Raw genomic sequence first — 17,514 nt, 5'->3', positions numbered from 1 at the left:
TGTAACCCTAGCTGGAGCAAGGCTTGAGGAATGCCAAATGCCGTGGTTTAAACTAACCGTTCCGCTCGGAGTTAATAGCCAAATTTCACCGCTAATAGATAAGCCTGGTCCAATGTAGCTGATGATGCTGACGCGGTTATCAACCGCGAAATGAATTATTGAGGGTGTTCTACAAGCAGTGCCCCCCAATCCCCCCCCCCCCCCTGAAAGTGGTTGTATACAGTCGACGTAGCTGTGCCGCTCTGAGCGAGAGAGACTGGGACTCCACACACAGCCTCTTGTCGTGTCACTAGCCGACACTGTACTGGCAGTTTAGCTCAGTCATGGCCTCGGAAAGTCAAGGAGACATTGTGTCGCCAACCTTCTCTAAAGTACTACAGGAAGTTGAGGTAAGAACGATAGATGTGTACATTCCAGAGTAATGGGCATTCCGCATCTCACGCGCTGACCTCTGCCCCCGACCTCTCTGGTTCTGAGTGTTGTTTGGAACATCGGACGGTTATGACTAGATTTGATGGCCACAAAGTGAGGAATATCTGGTGTGAGGGCGGATGCGGGTTTTGGAAAAGGAGATATAGATTTTCTGATCACAAATTACTAATTAGATGAATGAAAACAGAATGTGCGTTTAGTTGCCGTGGTTATTATTTTCGAAAACGTATCCCTAAAATGAGTTAATAAGGGGATAAAACAAGGACGGGTCAGCTCTGGACAGTATTACTGTGTCGGAGTGGGCTATGTTAATCTTAATATCACCACACATATGTCAAAGATGGCAATTTATTTTAAGAGATAACAGGTCGCGGCTTCACCCTGAGCTCACTGCACGTTGCGATTGCATGACGGACATTGAAGCATGCAGCGTCATATTAAAGCTATGCAGTGTTAAAAGGTCGTTTTGTTCTCCTTGCTGGGTGCAGCGTAGCAGGGTATGTATTATAGCTATGCTAATTGTATCGCCACTAGACGGTACGCGTTTCTTTGTATGATATAGACACTGCAAGTTTTTCATGATGATAGTAAAGAAACGCACAAGGCCGTATAGAAGGTAAATAAACAGACAGATTTACGTGAATTTATTCAGTATAAGGCCTCAGCTCAAAATACATTCAGTGCAAATTATTTTTTTGGGCACTGGTTATATTAATGGTTCCCTGTTGTCAACAATTAGTTTGTGGTTTGCGCTTAGCAAAATCCAGCTATATGACGGCGGTCTGTAAATAATGGAGTCTGGACCAGACACTCCAATGATTGACATCATGAGCATTGATCTACGCATTGCGATACGATGACATGCATCAACCAAATCAATGAGTCTGACCACCGCGACCAAGGGCGGTCGTGTAGCCTAGTGGTTAAAGCGTTCGCTCGTCACGCCGAAGATCCGGGTTCGATTCCCGACATGGGTACAATGTGTGAAGACCCTTTCTGGTGTTCCCCGCCGTGATATTGCTGGGATATTGCTAAAAGTAGCTTAAGACCATTCTCACTCACTCACTAGTCGCGACTACCATAGGTTGCTAGGGATCTTCTAACCCAGAATGCGGGCGTTCAACATGGTGCAAGCCTTTTGATTTACCATGTATACACAGGTGTAATGTGCAATCAGGTTCACGTTTTACAAGACCCGTGAAGATTCCGGGGTAGAATAGGTCTTCAGCAACCCATGCTTGCCGTAAAATGTGACTATGCTTGTCGTAAAAGTCGATCGGGTGGTCAGGCTCGCTGACTTGGTTGATGCATGTCATCGATCCCAATTGCATGGATCGATGCTCATGATATTAATCACTGGATTGTCTGGTCCAGACTCGACTATTTACAGACCGCCGTCATATAGCTGGAATATTGCTTAGTGCAGCGTTCAACAACAAACCAACCAACCAACCAACACTTTTTACAAAGAGCGTCATACGAAACTTGCTCAAAAGTTGTTTGATCAGGTTTACGGCATTCAAGGCCTCAGTGAAGCGTTATGGTAGACATGTGGGGGACATTTCACAAATTCCCCATCAGTGACAAGCACCTGCATGTGTTTGTGACGTGTCACTAATGGAGCAGGATGTGCACACCTTGTATCATCAGTATTTGACACTAGTGATTCATAAACACATACTGATGGTATTGTCGGAATCTTACAATGAACTGTGGTTTAAGCAGAGAATACTATTGTCATTTTAAAAAGGATTGTGTGGCTTTTATTAGAAAATACCTTCTCATAACCCACAACAGCTATTTGTGACGACAAGAACGGCGTCTAAAGCGAGAGAGAACCACTTTCCAGTGTCTAGGGATGCCAGGACATTATATGTCAACATTTTGCACTTGTGCCCAATCCCTTTGTCTTTTTAGACAATGAAATATGTTTAATAATAAAACATTAAAGAGGATTTGAAATTGTTTATAATGATAGCATTTTGATGAATCATCTGAAAAGGACTGCCATGGGTGTTGCAGGGTTTTAGAAAACTTTTTTTTAATCATATTAATAAAGATATGTACTTCTTGCCTTCACCAAACATATCCAAATGCATACTAACAAGAATAGGTTTCACTGTTGTTGCCCATGTTATTCGCCGACTGTCATCTGAAGACGTCAGCATGATGTGTCGGTGGTTATGTGTTGTGTGGAGATAAGTAACTCTTCACCAATATATGATGCCCCGTGTCTGTACACAAGTTCCATATACAGTAAACTACGGTTATAACGAACTCAAAGGGACCACTAATTTTAGTTCGTTATAACCGTAGTTCATTATAATAACGCAACGCTTATAACGTACTGTGGTTATTTTTGGTCCCGGGCGTTTGCTGTATGTATCCTGTATATACGCTTATAATGAACTACGGTTATAACGAACTAAATTAGTGGTCCCTTTGAGTTCGTTATAACCGTATTTCATTATAAGCATACAACAGGATATTTACCCGGGATGCCCGGGACAAAAGAAAATCGCAGTACGTTATATCCGTCAGTTTGTTATAAGCGTATTCGTTATAAACTACTGTACTGTAGATATATCATCTGTCGGAGGGTAGTTGGCCCTATAATAGCCTTTGACCCACTAATGATACATTTTCTCTTCACACCAGGTTTGCAACCTCTTATTCCAAATGGAGAGTAATATTTTGGCGAATGAGTCAATTGGTGAGATATCTCTATAGTTAATTGGGTTATCATTTTCGTCATATTATATGTTATACATAGTGGGAAAATGAGCTCTTCCTTTCATTTTATTGATCAGTACAGTGAGAAAGGGCCTAACTATGAACCAAAGATTTGAGGGGCTCATCACTTCGTCCATACATGTCCTCTATAACCAACAATGCATTGTTTTGTAGAAAGTAGGCCATGTCCGTCTCGTCGTTCTGTCCGACAAAACCATGTCCGTATTCTACACCGGCCGACTGTACCTTCGACGTACATATACAATATATATATAGAACGTGAACACCAGCCTCAATTATCCGCCGAAACAGATTCGAGTGGGCGTAAAGGCAGTCTAGGGGTAAGAATTATATGAATGGATAACTGAAAATCAGGGATGACACCAGGTGTAACTCTCCCCGAAACAAACCAACTAGACAAAGCCCATACTGTAAACATTGATCACTAGGATGTTCGCCCTGAGTCGGACTAGAATAGACCCCAGTAAGGCCGAATGGGGATTGATTGCGCGTGTGCCATTATGCCTCGACGTCGTGTCCTATAACACAACACAGCATGACAACGTTGCCCTATAACACACCACAACATGACGACAGCTCATTACGCAATACCACATGACAACATTTCCCTATAATGCAACGTTACCCTATAACGCACCACAACATCACAACGTTTCCCTATAACGCAACATAACATGACAATGTTTCCCTACAACGCAACACAACATGATGACGTTACCCTATAACGCAACACAGCATGACGACGTTTCCTCATTACGCAACACCACATGACAACGTTACCCTATAATGCAACGTTACCCTATAACGCAACATAACATGACAATGTTTCCCTACAACGCAACACAACATGACGTTTCCCTATAACGCAACACAGCATGACGACGTTTCCTTATAACGCAACACAGCATGACGACGTTTCCCTATAGCGTAACAAAACATGACGATGTTTCCCTATAACCCAAAACAACGTGACGACGTTTCCCTGTAACGCAACACAGCATGACGACGTTTCCCTATAACGCAGCACAACATGACGGCATTTTCCTATAACGCAACACAGCATGACGACGTTTCCCTATAACGTAACACAACATGACGACGTTTCCCTATAACCCAACACAACATGACAACTTTGACCTTAACGTAATACAACATGACAACTTTGCCCTATAACACAACACAACATGACAACTTTGCCCTATAACGCAACACAACAACGTTGTGTAACGTTCTGCCACAAGACAACGCCACACAGCAGCCTTTCTGAAACTATTGCCTACGATTTAGAAGCAGATCTAAGTGCTTTGGCATAACAATTTATTGTACACGATGCAGATGCCAGATGCCAGTGTGTTGTCACACAACCATATATTGTGGATGATACAGATGTCAGTGTTATCATACAACCATTGTTTTCCAAAGCACCGTGTGGCATTAAAAGATATTGAAAGTCAACAGACGCACATACTATTTCTCCTTTGACCGATGTAGTTGACCTTTTTTTATTGATATTGTGTTTCTATGTCAACGGTTACATATCTCATTATACAACTTCCACGACGCCATGGACAAAATAAAAACGCGCACGCAATAAGTGTGATTAATTAGTTTGATGTTAACATTAAGTTGAAGTTCACACATGCTCCTGGTATAGTCGGAACCGGACAACGGACACTTTTAGAAGAGATTTCTTATGATTATGGAAAGGGTTTTGTCTCTTGTATTTATGTTCAGAGGCTTTTAACTTTAAGTGGTTATAAACTATAAGTGCTTCGCTAGTTAGTCATAACATGTAGATTTACAGCCAAGAGACTCTTCAATACAGCAGATGATACGCTCAGTGGACACAAGTTTATAGCATCCACGCTAAACAAACAATATACGTCGTACACACATGGCGTCGATTCGATTCCATGGAATTACACGTTACCACATATTATAGCTAAAATGGATAGAATTATTATTAAACCGCCCGCCTGTTATCAGAAATGTTATCATTCCATATTTGTAAAGGGGGGTCTGTGAAACTCGTGTTGATTGCACTAAATGTTTCAAAATCGATATTGTATATTATTTTTTTATTTGACAACAAATTCTATCCATTTTAGCTATAATATAAGGGTAACGCTATTTTTCAGGGCTTTATCATTTAAGTAAATGGAAGACCTCGGGCTTCTGTAAATGATAATGCACTGAAAAATAGCGTTACCCTTATGTTATAGCAAAAATGGATAGAATTGTCATTAAACCGCCCTCACGTTATCAGAAATGAGCGGGCCACGGTAACTTGATAATGCCCTCATATTGCTTGACGCCGGGCCATTATCACGCCTGTTGTAAGGTGACGTCATAGGGTAGGGATAGGTGACGTCCTCTTGTTTTTTCTATGACGTTTCCATATTTGTAAAAGTGGGTCAGTGACGTTCGTGTTGACTGCAGTAAATGATTCCAAACCGATATTGTTGTTTCTCTTTATCTGATAACAAATTCCATCCATTTTCTGCTATAATTACGGAAACGCTATTTTTCAGGGCATTATCATTTGCAGAAGCCCTCGGTCTTTGCAACTGCCCTCCTTCGTCCGGCACTTAATCGAAGACCTCGGGCTTCTGCAAATGATAATGCCCTGAAAAATAGCGTTACCCTTATAGTAACGCAATTTTTCAGGGCATTATCATTTGCAGAAGCCCTCGGTCTTTGCAACTGCCCTCCTTCGTCCGACACTTAATGGAAGACCTCGGGCTTCTGCAAATGAAAATGCCCTGAAAAATAGCGTTACCCTTATAGTAACGCTATTTTTCAGGGCATTATCATTTGCAGAAGCCCGAGGTCTTTGCAACTGCCCTCCTTCGTCCGGCACTTAATGGAAGACCTCGGGCTTCTGCAAATGATAATGCCCTGAAAAATAGCGTTACCCTTATAGTAACGCAATTTTTCAGGGCATTATCATTTGCAGAAGCCCTCGGTCTTTGCAACTGCCCTTCTTCGTCCGGCACTTAATGGAAGACCTCGGGCTTCTGCAAATGATAATGCCCTGAAAAATAGCGTTACCCTTATAGTAACGCAATTTTTCAGGGCATTATCATTTGCAGAAGGAATAAAGGACACCGTGTTGTCATAGTTCATTCATATGTTTTAATCTTTTTAATATTAGGGTTTCAGTGTCACGTAATGGTCGTAATGCTTCTTATTGAAACGGGGCGGTCGGGTAGCCTAGTGGTTAAGCGTTCGCTCGTCACGCCGAAGATCCGGGTTCGATTCCCGACATGGGTACAATGTGTGAAGCCCATTTCTGGTGTCCCCCGCCGTGATATTGCTGGAATAGTGCTAAAAGCGGCGTAAAACCATACTCACTTACTCTTATTGAAACAGATACTTTCCTTCGTCCGTCGGCCTGGAATTTGAGGAACACACTCTTATAATCGAGTATTGAGCCATTCTGCAGTCTCGGTAGTCCTACAATCACTTGACACGTACAGTACACAGATGAGATCGTGATTCTTATTGATGCTTTTCTTTGTCTTTCGGCATAGAGTTTAAGGTTCAAAATCTCTTGTTACAGAATCGAGCTGTGAGGTTTTCTGTAAAGTCGCTGTGGACTTACACGTTATTTGATACACGTAAACACTGGGAGAAGCCATGGCTCCGTGTAATATGTCTTCCTTGCGTACACATATACCTCCGCGCTTGACAAGGAGCTGACTAAGGTTGATGTTTGCACTAGGTATGTTTGCACTCTATGTACCGTGTCAGGGGTAAACATAACACCTCAACATACAAGATAGTATACATGAACACAGGGTGGAGTTCTCCTAACATTATCTCGCCCTCTATAACTGCAGCACAGGTCACCCTGTTTTACAAGGCTTTGTCGAGTTGCGTCCCTTGGACGAGTCAGGATCTTGTGACCTAATTTTAAGTTTCTCCTTGACTCAGTCTTACCTCAAATAGGAATCAAAACCAAAACAACCACATATTGCAGCCCACAGCCCCCGTCAGCCATGGTCCAGTCAACGCCAGGTCACCACCATCCCCATACCCTTGAACCAAGCTCCAACACCTCCAAAATTCAGTTAACATCAGCCCATAAAAATCAATGAAAAAATCAACCACAAAGGAAAACCAAATTTAACACAAAACGACACAAAACATCATAAACAAAAATAATTATAAAACAAAAAACGGCCCATCAAATCAACAATTCTCATTTCTCCCAACCTTAACACACCACTGTTATATATGAAATCCTAGAAGGGACATTGTCGCGTTGTCGTTATTTCAAAAACATGCACGTGCCAAAATAAACAGAGTGCGACAATGCGACATTTTAGGCCATTTGTCGCATTGACGCGCTTTGAATACATTTTGTTTATTTTACCAAAGGGCCACAATGCGACAACGCGACATTTTTCAAGGTAAAAGAAATAGGTGGCGTTGTCGCATTGTCGCCCCATAAAAATGTGTAAAATGCGCGACAACGAGACAACGCGACGATGTCCCTTCTAGGTTTCCATAGTATTTTTCTGCATCACAATACACTTAATGAACATATTATAGCTTCGCCCGGTACTTTATTAGATACTGCGCACCGCAGTAATAATGTCACGGCATCTGAGTTAACTGTAGCATATTATTCATATCTATATATTATTATTGATTCAGTAACGTTCAACGTACTTTGAACACGTCTGATAACGATGTAGGACCAGCTGACACACTGAATATGTTTATTGTTGATGAGTCTCGTGTAGTCACTGTCCCACATGCCCGAGGTAACGGGCAGCGAGTGTCTGGACACTTGGCAGCGAGTATTTGGCCTTTGCCTCCACCGAGTGCGCGATAGCAGTAAGTAGTGATGATTGATGCCTAGCGACAAAGTCATGTGATGGCTTTGACACAGAGGAAAGCCTAATGGGACCAGGGTCCACTTGCACAAAGCGATCTTAGCGCTACGACTATTGAAAGCCGATGTCAAAGTATGGGAGTTACGATCATCTTAGCGCTAAGATCGCTTTGTGCAAGTAGGCCAAGGGGTCATAATCGGGCGGAATAATAACCCTCTACCTCCGGATCCGGAGACACGGTACACAGCGATTGGCTAAGGACACTGAGCTTGAGAGGTCAACGGACATAATTGATGATATGACATGCTTCACGGGATACGTTTTAACCATAATTCCAGGGATACATTATCTGAACGTCTTTATATTTTGAATTGGTTGCTTTGCGTCTTATTCGCTGCCATCGCTGTCCCGGGAACTGCGTTGCATTAAGCAGACTGACCCCGTATACTTAGAGGTCATACAGTTTGTATGCTGTATACCAGCGAGGGTTACTTGAGCATCACCGTGTAGGGTTGTTCCTGTAACAGTGAATGAGTAGGATGCCTGTTGTGTAGATGATTTGGAAATGTTTCTGAAATATAACAAAAGCGTCTGCTTGTCGTAAGAGGCGACTAACGGGATCGGGTGGTCAGGCTCGCTGACTTGGTTGATGCAGGTCATCGTATCCCAATTGCGTGGATCGATGCTCATGATGTCATTAACTGGATTGTGTGGTCCAGACTCGATTTTTTACAGACCGCCGTCATATAGCTGGAATATTGCTAAGTGCGGCGTTAAACAACAAACAAACAAACTGACTAAATGCCCACTTGTTTTTATTTACAGAATCACGACATCGCCCACAAGAATGCAGGTAAACCTTGCAGTACTCGAGATAATATTGAAGAAATTCTGGAGCGTGAATACTAGTAGTTAAGTCTTCATGTACTTCCTTATACGAGATGATTGAAGACAAATATATGAAATAAGAACTTATATAACTGTTAATAACTTCATAAATTCATCAGGTAATGATCGACACGTGTTGATTGGCAAATGTATATCGCCGTTGCAGCCATATTGGTTATCAGTACAGTAAACTACGGTTATAACGAACTCAAAGGGACCACTAATTTTAGTTCGCAATAACCATAGATCGTTATAAGCATATATACAACATACAGTAAAGTACGGTTATAACGAACTCAAAGGGACTACTAATTTTAGTTCGTTATAACCGTAGTTCGTTATAAGCATATATACAGCATAACCAAAAAAATATTGGACCAAAAAAGTAAGTTCGTTATATCCGTCAGTTCGTGATAAGCGTGTTCGTTATAACCGTAGTTTACTGTATATACAACACATGACCGGGACCAATATATAAGTTCGTTGTATCGGTTAGTTCGTGTAGTTGGAAACACGCTTGAGATGCTGACCGGCTGTATGCTGACCGATGACTGGATCTGTTGCATGGCCATGTTTCGTGTGTGCTACTGGTAATTTGATGATTGACTTACTGTGTTGTGACTGGTTTTATCTTTCTAGTCAATATTCTGGCAATAACCAGAGAAGCGAGAGATGAGGTGAAATAGGGTTTAACGAGGATTATTCCACTTATATAGCGACGTGTACGTGCGTGTGTGTGTGGCTGCTTGTACTAGTCCGGACTGATACAGATTTATAGTGCTAGCTCACTGAGGTACCATGCCGCAGTTTAAAATGAATACCCCACTCGCACACTGTATACTTACACCGAGCCGACCAGTCCTTGTTTTAGCCCCTTAAAGGGGCCACAGGTGCCCCAGTCGTCTGAGGCGACGCGATTCGCTTGCATAGTTGCGTCCCTTGGGCACACAAGAAACCTATGATTGTGGGTTCGAATCCCGGTTCGCCCCAATTATGTTTCTAGGTTTGTCAGCACCATACCCGTGCTCGTGGGTTACACCGAAGTGGTAACCGTCTGAGACCTGCTTGGGGCTTTCCTCCCACATTAAGCTGACACGCGGTGATATAACTGTAATACTGTTAAAAGCGGCCTTAAACCAAAATCAATCACTCACTTAAGCCCCTTTATGCCGAACGTCAGACAGGGTAACAACAAGTACCATCTTTTAACGTCTTTTGGTATGACGCGTCCGGGAATCGAACCCCGGACTTTCTTCCACTAGGCCACGGAGGCGGTCCAAGGACCGCTGAAACGCCATAGTAGCAGAAGTGTATCCACGTAGCTGAATCCCTCCGGGTTAGAAGTGGTCTTCAGCAGCCCATGTTTCGTTGTATGCTTGTCGTAAGATAGATCGACTAACGGGATCGGTAGCTCAGACTCTTTGACTGGGTTGATGCATGTCATCGTTTCCTAATTGGGTAAATCGATGCTCATGATATCAGTCACTGGATTGTCTGGTCCATACTTAATTATGTACGGACCGTCATATAGGTGGAATATTGCTGAGTGAACAGCAAACAAATGTAGATGTATGTCGTCCTGTCAGGCCAATTGCAACATCTAAACTTCTAAACTTGTCACTTTCAAGATCCTTTGTATTATGGTATCCTCTTTTTATGATCCAGTAGATACGAGCGGCGACACCGAACTACAGATGAAGAACGATGGTGGGCCCGAAGAATCAAAGCAGCCGATCACGCCCCCTCCAGAAGGGTCAACTGAGGCTGGTGCAGAGTATGGAGAGACGCGGGTATTCAAGAAGCGTTGGCTGATGCTGGGGCTCTTCTGTCTCTACTCCTTCAGCAACTCCTTCCAATGGATCCACCTCAACATCATCGCCAACGTCATCTTGCGCTACTACAACACCAGCCTCCCAGGGGACACGCTACAGCAGGAGACCGCTGTCGATTGGTTGTCTATGGTCTACATGCTGGCCTACGTGCCTCTAATCTTCCCAGCCACGTGGCTGATGGACAGTAAGGGTCTGAGGGTGTGTAACGTTGTTGGGTCGTTCCTCAACGCTGTGGGAGCGTGGGTGAAGTGTGGTAGCGTCAGCCCTGACCGATTTGGCGTCCTCATGTTTGCTCAGACAATCTGCTCAGTGGCACAGATATGGGTCCTGGGCATGCCAGCGCCTCTAGCGGCTGCCTGGTTTGGCCCGGATGAAGTCTCGACAGCGACATCTTTAGGCGTCTTTGGAAATCAGGTAAGATAACTCAATTTATAAACTACAATTAAAATCAAAATATTTCCATGTATTATTGTCCATATTACCCCTCTATTCAGCAGTGAATGAGTGAGTATAGTTTTGCGCCATTTTTCGCACTATTCCAGCAAAATCAGGGCGGGAGACACTAGAAGTGGGCTTCATGCATTGTACCCATGTGGGGAATCGAACCTGGGTCTTCGGCATGACGAGCGAACGCTTTAACTACAAGGCTAAACAAGCGAGCCCTAATCAGCAGTATATACCAAAGTGATGCGTTGGGCGCAAATGGAGCAAAAAAAACCCGCCGTAAATCCTATTACTACTTCTACTACTACTACTACTACTACTACTACTTGATATTTCACTGCAGTGAAGACTTTGACACTTTGACGGAATTAATGTCATACAAGAGTTATCTCCCCGCAAACTGTCTCCCGTACACAAACTCTTGACTTCTTGTTTACGTTTGTTCAACATTGAGAAGGCAAAATAATGAATGAGTGAGTGGGTGAGTGTGGTTTTACGCCGCTTTTAGCAATATTCAAGCAAAATCACGGCGGGGGACACCAGAAATGGGCTTCACACATTGTACCTATGTCGGGAATCGAACCCGGGTCTTGGACCTGACGAGCGAACGCTTTAACCACTAGGCTACCCGACCGCCCCCAAATAATGACGGTTTTACATTTATGGGGTAATATCGCTCTTGCCGTTTGCTATTCTCTTGAAAATGTTTCGTTGTAGACTGCAATTTTCTCATTTAACTCAATCGAGACAGTTCGTTTCGCAAATCGCCATTTTTATTACTTGACCAGTGTGTATTCTAAGATTTAGGAAACTTGGAACGACTCTTGAAGTCGCAGTTACAAGGTTAAATGTCCCTGCGTGTTAGCTAGGAAGAATTTACGTTTCATGGTTTTATATTTGTAATAAAAAAAAAATTCGGTAGACAACTACACAAATTGTATATAATAAATAGGATATTCCATGTGTCTCGTGACGGGGGAAAGAAGATATTTTCACTCGTGGCTACTCGACACATGAAATATCCTCCATTTATTTGCCGATATAACAGAAAGATTTTATTAACCTCGGAATATAACTCACTCATCCAGGTAGGTGCTGCAGTCGGGTTTCTCCTCCCTCCCGTCCTCGTGCCCAACTCCCCCGACCTGGACCAGGTTGGCAGGGACATGAGCCTCATGATGTACATCACCGCAGGGGTCACGACGGCGATCTTCATATTAATACTCATAGGTAAGGAACCAGTGACTGTTGGGTCAGCCCCGTCAGCTCGAGTAGTCTTGACCCGTGAAGATCCGGGGTAGAATAGGTATTCAGCAACTGATGCTTGGTGTAAAAGGCGACTATGCTTGTCGTAAGAGGCGACTAACGGGATCGGGTGGTCAGGCTCGCTGAGGTTGCATGTCATCGTATCCCAATTGCTCGGATCGATGCTCATGATATCAATCACTTGACTCGATTATTTACAGATAGCTGGAATATTGCAACAAACAAACAAACACATCAAGTAGCCTTGTCGGGACAGTTACAGTCCAGGAAATTGCGAGAACGAGTCCCACGAGGGATGATTGAGAAGTTCTAAGCCTCACATAGAAGGAACTGTGTAATAGTGAACATGATGTCATAGAGGCATATCCACACAAAAAACTTGAGTAAATCGATCAAATTGTTTGGCTGTGACAAGTCAGTAAAATAAGCAAGTGTCTGTGGCCTTTGGAAAATAGACAAACTCGATCAAATGTGCATTGACCACGTACTTGCAGAAAAAACGGGCTTAACACCAAAACCCATTCATGAGTACAAGATGGTAAGGATGCTCCTTCCGGTGCCACCGTATGGAGGGGGACGCAGCGTTTCAGTGTGGCGGGGAGAGCCTTGGGGGCATGTCAACTGAGTGGAACGATGCTCATGATAATAATCACTGGATTTTCTGGTCCAGATTCGATTATTTACAGACCGCCGTCTTACGGCTTGAATATTGCTGAGTGCGGCGTTAAACAACAAACAAAACACTCAACCGCTCACCAACCCACTCAACATTCTGAAAATGTGTACATCTGTCATCAAAAACACGTTATGACATATGATTCTTGAACGCTAAGATAAAACACCGTTTCAAGTGTAACGAATTACTACGTGCAATTACTGTGATACAATGCTTGCCTATTTTTAATGTCGGAAGTCTCGGAAACGAGAGGCACTGACGGGAATAACCTTCCACGTGAACGTCGCAACACTGATGATGATGTACCGTTATGTTCCGGGTAGTGGAGTCGTGTTCCGAGCGACACTATTTTATCAATACTGTCTGACCAAAACACTATGTGAATAGTGTCTGACCACGACTATTGCAATATTGGCTTAGCGCCACTCAACAAACACTGTATGAGCACCACTACACCAATACTGTCTGACACCATGCCATGACGTTCTTAATAATTACTTGCCAATCCTGCTTTCAAAACAATGGCCGCGTTGTGTCTGTGCAGTACCCCGCTGCCAATACTGACGGGACACTAACATGCCATTACCAGAATCCTTAACAAGTCCCACACAACTAAAGGACCCGACGGGTGGCCCTCTATACGTAGTCACCAACAATGAGTCAATGGAAAACGCCTGGGCTTCTCGTTCTCGTTCCGTCTGGGTGGAGTGACCTCCCCTGTCAAGGTGGAGTGACTTCCCCTGTCAAGGTGGAGTGCAAGCTCCTTCCCAGCGCGTAACACCTTCGTTACACTCTCGGTAACATCGCTGCCAACAGGGTGGACGCGGCCATTACAATAATCTTGAAATTTTCCCTCTAACCCCAAATGTAGCAACGTAAATACTTTTGTTTATTTTTCTGGGAATGCCAATATATTTATTTTTAAAAAAGGTTTACGAACGATCATATTTCGCAGATGAATTTAACTATTTGTTTGTTTGATAAGATTCAAATTTCCCATTACATACTTACTATACCAATTACATGATAGCTGAAATGAAAGAGAAATTCAAATTGACAAACAAAGAAAATAATTTAGTTGGGGCAAGAGTATTCGGCGTCGCAGTCATCGCTTGTTTGTAAACATAACGGTCATAACGGTTGCGAGTTCAACTCCAAGCATGGTTGTAACCACTTATCACAGTGGGGAGTTTCGACTGGTGGCAGCGATTGTAAAGAGAGCTCCGCGAACGGGCTATCGCTGTGAGAAGCTTGGGTGGAGTGACGTCCCTTGTGAAGGTGGAGTGACCTCCCCTGTCATAATGGGCCGTGATGATTTTCAGTTGTCTTTTGGAACACGCGAACTGCCCCGAGCATCGAGCAAACGTTAACTTTAGCACCGTGATTCCTTTGATACTCAATGTGGTACTGCCTACATCCTCGATTTTCCAGTGTAGAATGTTTCTGTTATGATAAATACCTGTGTCGAATAAACATTTAGGGAAAATTATTTTCTTGTAAATTTAATGTAACGAACAAAGTCTTTGCCGCCGTGTTGATGCATCTATAGTTTTCGTGTGTGTTGTTGCGGCGATGTGAAGATAGAGATCGTCACCTCATTTCCTAAAGGAACTAGGGTCCAGGGTATTCGTCGTAGAGAATGGATATATAATACACTGTATTATCGAGGATGTACTGTCAGCTGCTATGTACAGCTGCTGAACAAAAGTTTGTTAAACACAGTAATCATGATTTATTTCCAAAAGATAGGGGGCACGGGTGGCCCAGTCGTCTAAGGCGCCGCGATTCGCTGTGCAGGGTTGCGGAGTTTCTGGCACGACATAAACCTATGATTGTGGGGTCGAATCCCGGTTCGCCCCGATTATGTTTCTAGGTTTGTCAGCACCATACCCGTGCTCGTGGGTTTCACCGAAGTGGTAAACATCTGAGATCTGCATCAATTCGGGCTTTCCTCCCACATTAAGCTGACACGCCGTGATATAACTGGAATACTGTTAAAAGCGGTGTTAAACCCAACTCACTCACTCACTCCAACAGACAACTGGATTGAATACATATATAACTGCAATAGGGGTTCAGACAGTAGTTGATCAAGTTGCCGTATTAGTACTGAGTACTCCCACCCTTGGCATGCAATACTGCCTTGATTCTTCTGGGCATGCTGTCGTATAATGTTGGAGGGAGCCTTTGTGAGGGAACACCAGTGTGTCTTGTACTGATCCCCGGAATTTTTCTCTGGATGTTAGCATACCCCTTCAGTTTTCTTTCCAACGATATCCCAAAGCGGGATTCATGTATGTATGATGACGTGCAACTTCTTTCACATTTGAATTAAACAAACTTTTGTTCAGCAGTGTAACATGTTAAGGACAAAGGACTGCATAAAGACTATACATGTCTATACATATACATGATTTTGGTCGTGTTATTGTTTGGAAGTTTCTCCTTGAAAGTGTTTTAAGAATTGAGAGATACGTTCAAATGTAGGATTCCAAATTGTACCAACAGCACACTGTGTGAAAAGAGCCCATTTTATGATTTATGTAAAAGGTTCAATGAGTGACAGCTTAACCAATCTCTCCAGACGAACACTCTCTCACACACCACCATAAATAACAGATTTGGCAGATGCATTATGTAAGCGGATCGGTGGACAGAGCGTGTAATCAAATAACGACAGCCTATCCCACACAATCCACCTCTCATCTGCACGTATGTTCCGTATCTGTCAGTGTTCTCGGGGAGAGCGACCTCCACGATTCCGGGAGTTGAGTCTTCTTTCGAGGTCAGCTGACTCGAGTGATTTCTCGGAATTATAAAAACATGTCACGTTATTACCGTAATATCTCTATACTTTTGCATAATGACCTATAGCTGCGTCAGATTTAATCCTTTGAAATGCACGTTCAGAATGGCCTGTGAATTACTGGCACAGATTCAACTACAAGAACAATAGCCTGACGTCATCATCTTACTTCCCGGACATTCATAGCAGATCGACATCCGTGTTGTGCGATATCAAGACTAGTACAACGTTCACAATTGACAGTTTATCCTGTCAGGACCTCCCGTTTCCGGGTCTTTCGACATTAAAAATATGCAAGCACTGTATCAAAGTAGTTTTTACGTGAACTTAGTCGTGGCTTTTAAAATGGTTCCCGTTTTTGTCTTAGCGTTCAAGAATCATATTTGATAAATGTATTATTGATTCCCGGTACACACACATACATAACGTTTGAGTTGAGTTGAGTTGAGTTGAGTTGAGTTGAGGTGAGGTGAGGTGAGGTGAGGTGAGGTGAGGTGAGGTGAGGTGATACTGACTGACGGACCAAGAGGAGCAATCAGGGAGTATACAATCAAAGAACCCGTGAAGATCCGGGGTAGAATAGGTCTTCGTAAGAGGCAACTAACTGGATCGGGTGGTCAGGTAGATGCACATCCCAATTGCGTGGATCGATGCTCATGATATTAATCACTGGATTGGATGGTCCAGACTTGATTATTTACAGACCGTCGTCATATAGCTGTAATATTGCTGAGTGCGGCGTTAAACAACAAACACATAAACAAATCTTATCAAAGAGGTCATAAACCTTTCATGTCCGAAATGACCTCATCGAGCGTTGTCTGTTACAGCGAGGGGCGGTCGGGTAGCCTGGTGGTTAAAGCGTTCGCTCGTCACGCCGAAGACCCGGGTTCGATTCCCGACATGGGTACAATGTGTGAAGCCCATTTCTAGTGTCCCCCGCCGTGATATTGCTGGGATATTGCTAAAAGCGGCGTAAAACCATACTCCCTCCCTCACTCACTGTTATAGCGAATTGTTTAACGAACGTATGTGTGTGCCGTAGTTTTCACTCATGAGAGAAACTATACGCTGTTTTCAGCATGGCGACGTATAGGATGAGGACTCTGGAAGTTGAATATTATACATTTGCAGATGTTTTATCGAAGTTCGTCAACATTTCAGCATTTGAAACCGTCGGTTATAATTGAATTTTTCATTTATAATACTGGCTACCATTGATTCAGTTGTCATCTCCGAGTCGCAACTATTTACGCCACACTGTTCATTTGAATAATGGTTATTCCCAGAATCTGTTCAAAGACGTCTTGGAGCGAGTAACCAACTCAATTTTGTCAGTAATAAGCAAACGTATTTTTTTAAAGACATTACGAATACTAATTAACGAATCTCTCCTCTCGCTACACAGGGTACAGAGACCATCCCCCTGTCCCCCCTAGTAGGGCGCAGCTGGTTGCAATGCAGGAGACGGAGGGGCAGCACTATCTCTCCTCCCTCTGGCGGCTCGTCAAGACTCTCCCTTTTGTCCTCCTCGTCATATCCTATGGTGAGATTGCCGATAACATGACTGCA

The 17,514-nt window shown here is 43.3% G+C and overlaps 1 protein-coding gene across 6 annotated transcripts in view; it reads left to right on the top strand.

Moving 5' to 3' along the window:
- Positions 1-223: 223 nt before the first annotated feature.
- Positions 224-17,514, top strand: part of LOC124116620 (feline leukemia virus subgroup C receptor-related protein 2-like) — a 34,613-nt gene continuing 17,322 nt past the window's right edge. The window contains exons 1-5 of one of the 6 annotated variants that reach the window (XM_046478023.2): positions 224-389; positions 8,856-8,883; positions 10,587-11,164; positions 12,283-12,424; positions 17,351-17,488. In XM_046478023.2, coding sequence (XP_046333979.2) covers positions 324-389; positions 8,856-8,883; positions 10,587-11,164; positions 12,283-12,424; positions 17,351-17,488 — 952 coding nt within the window. In that variant the 5' untranslated portion in view covers positions 224-323. Of the gene's footprint in view, positions 390-7,895; positions 8,032-8,248; positions 8,270-8,855; positions 8,942-10,583; positions 11,165-12,282; positions 12,425-17,350; positions 17,489-17,514 lie in introns of those variants that run through there. The other 5 variants (XM_046478022.2, XM_046478026.2, XM_046478024.2 and 2 more) reach the window with 5 other exon arrangements.

The sequence above is a fragment of the Haliotis rufescens genome, unplaced genomic scaffold (genome assembly GCF_023055435.1).
Source record: "Haliotis rufescens isolate VD_foot unplaced genomic scaffold, xgHalRufe1.0.p SCAF_32, whole genome shotgun sequence".
NCBI classification, from domain to species: Eukaryota; Metazoa; Mollusca; class Gastropoda; order Lepetellida; family Haliotidae; genus Haliotis; species Haliotis rufescens.
The sequence above is the reverse complement of the archived record's forward strand: the minus strand, read 5'-3'. Positions and strand labels throughout refer to the sequence as shown.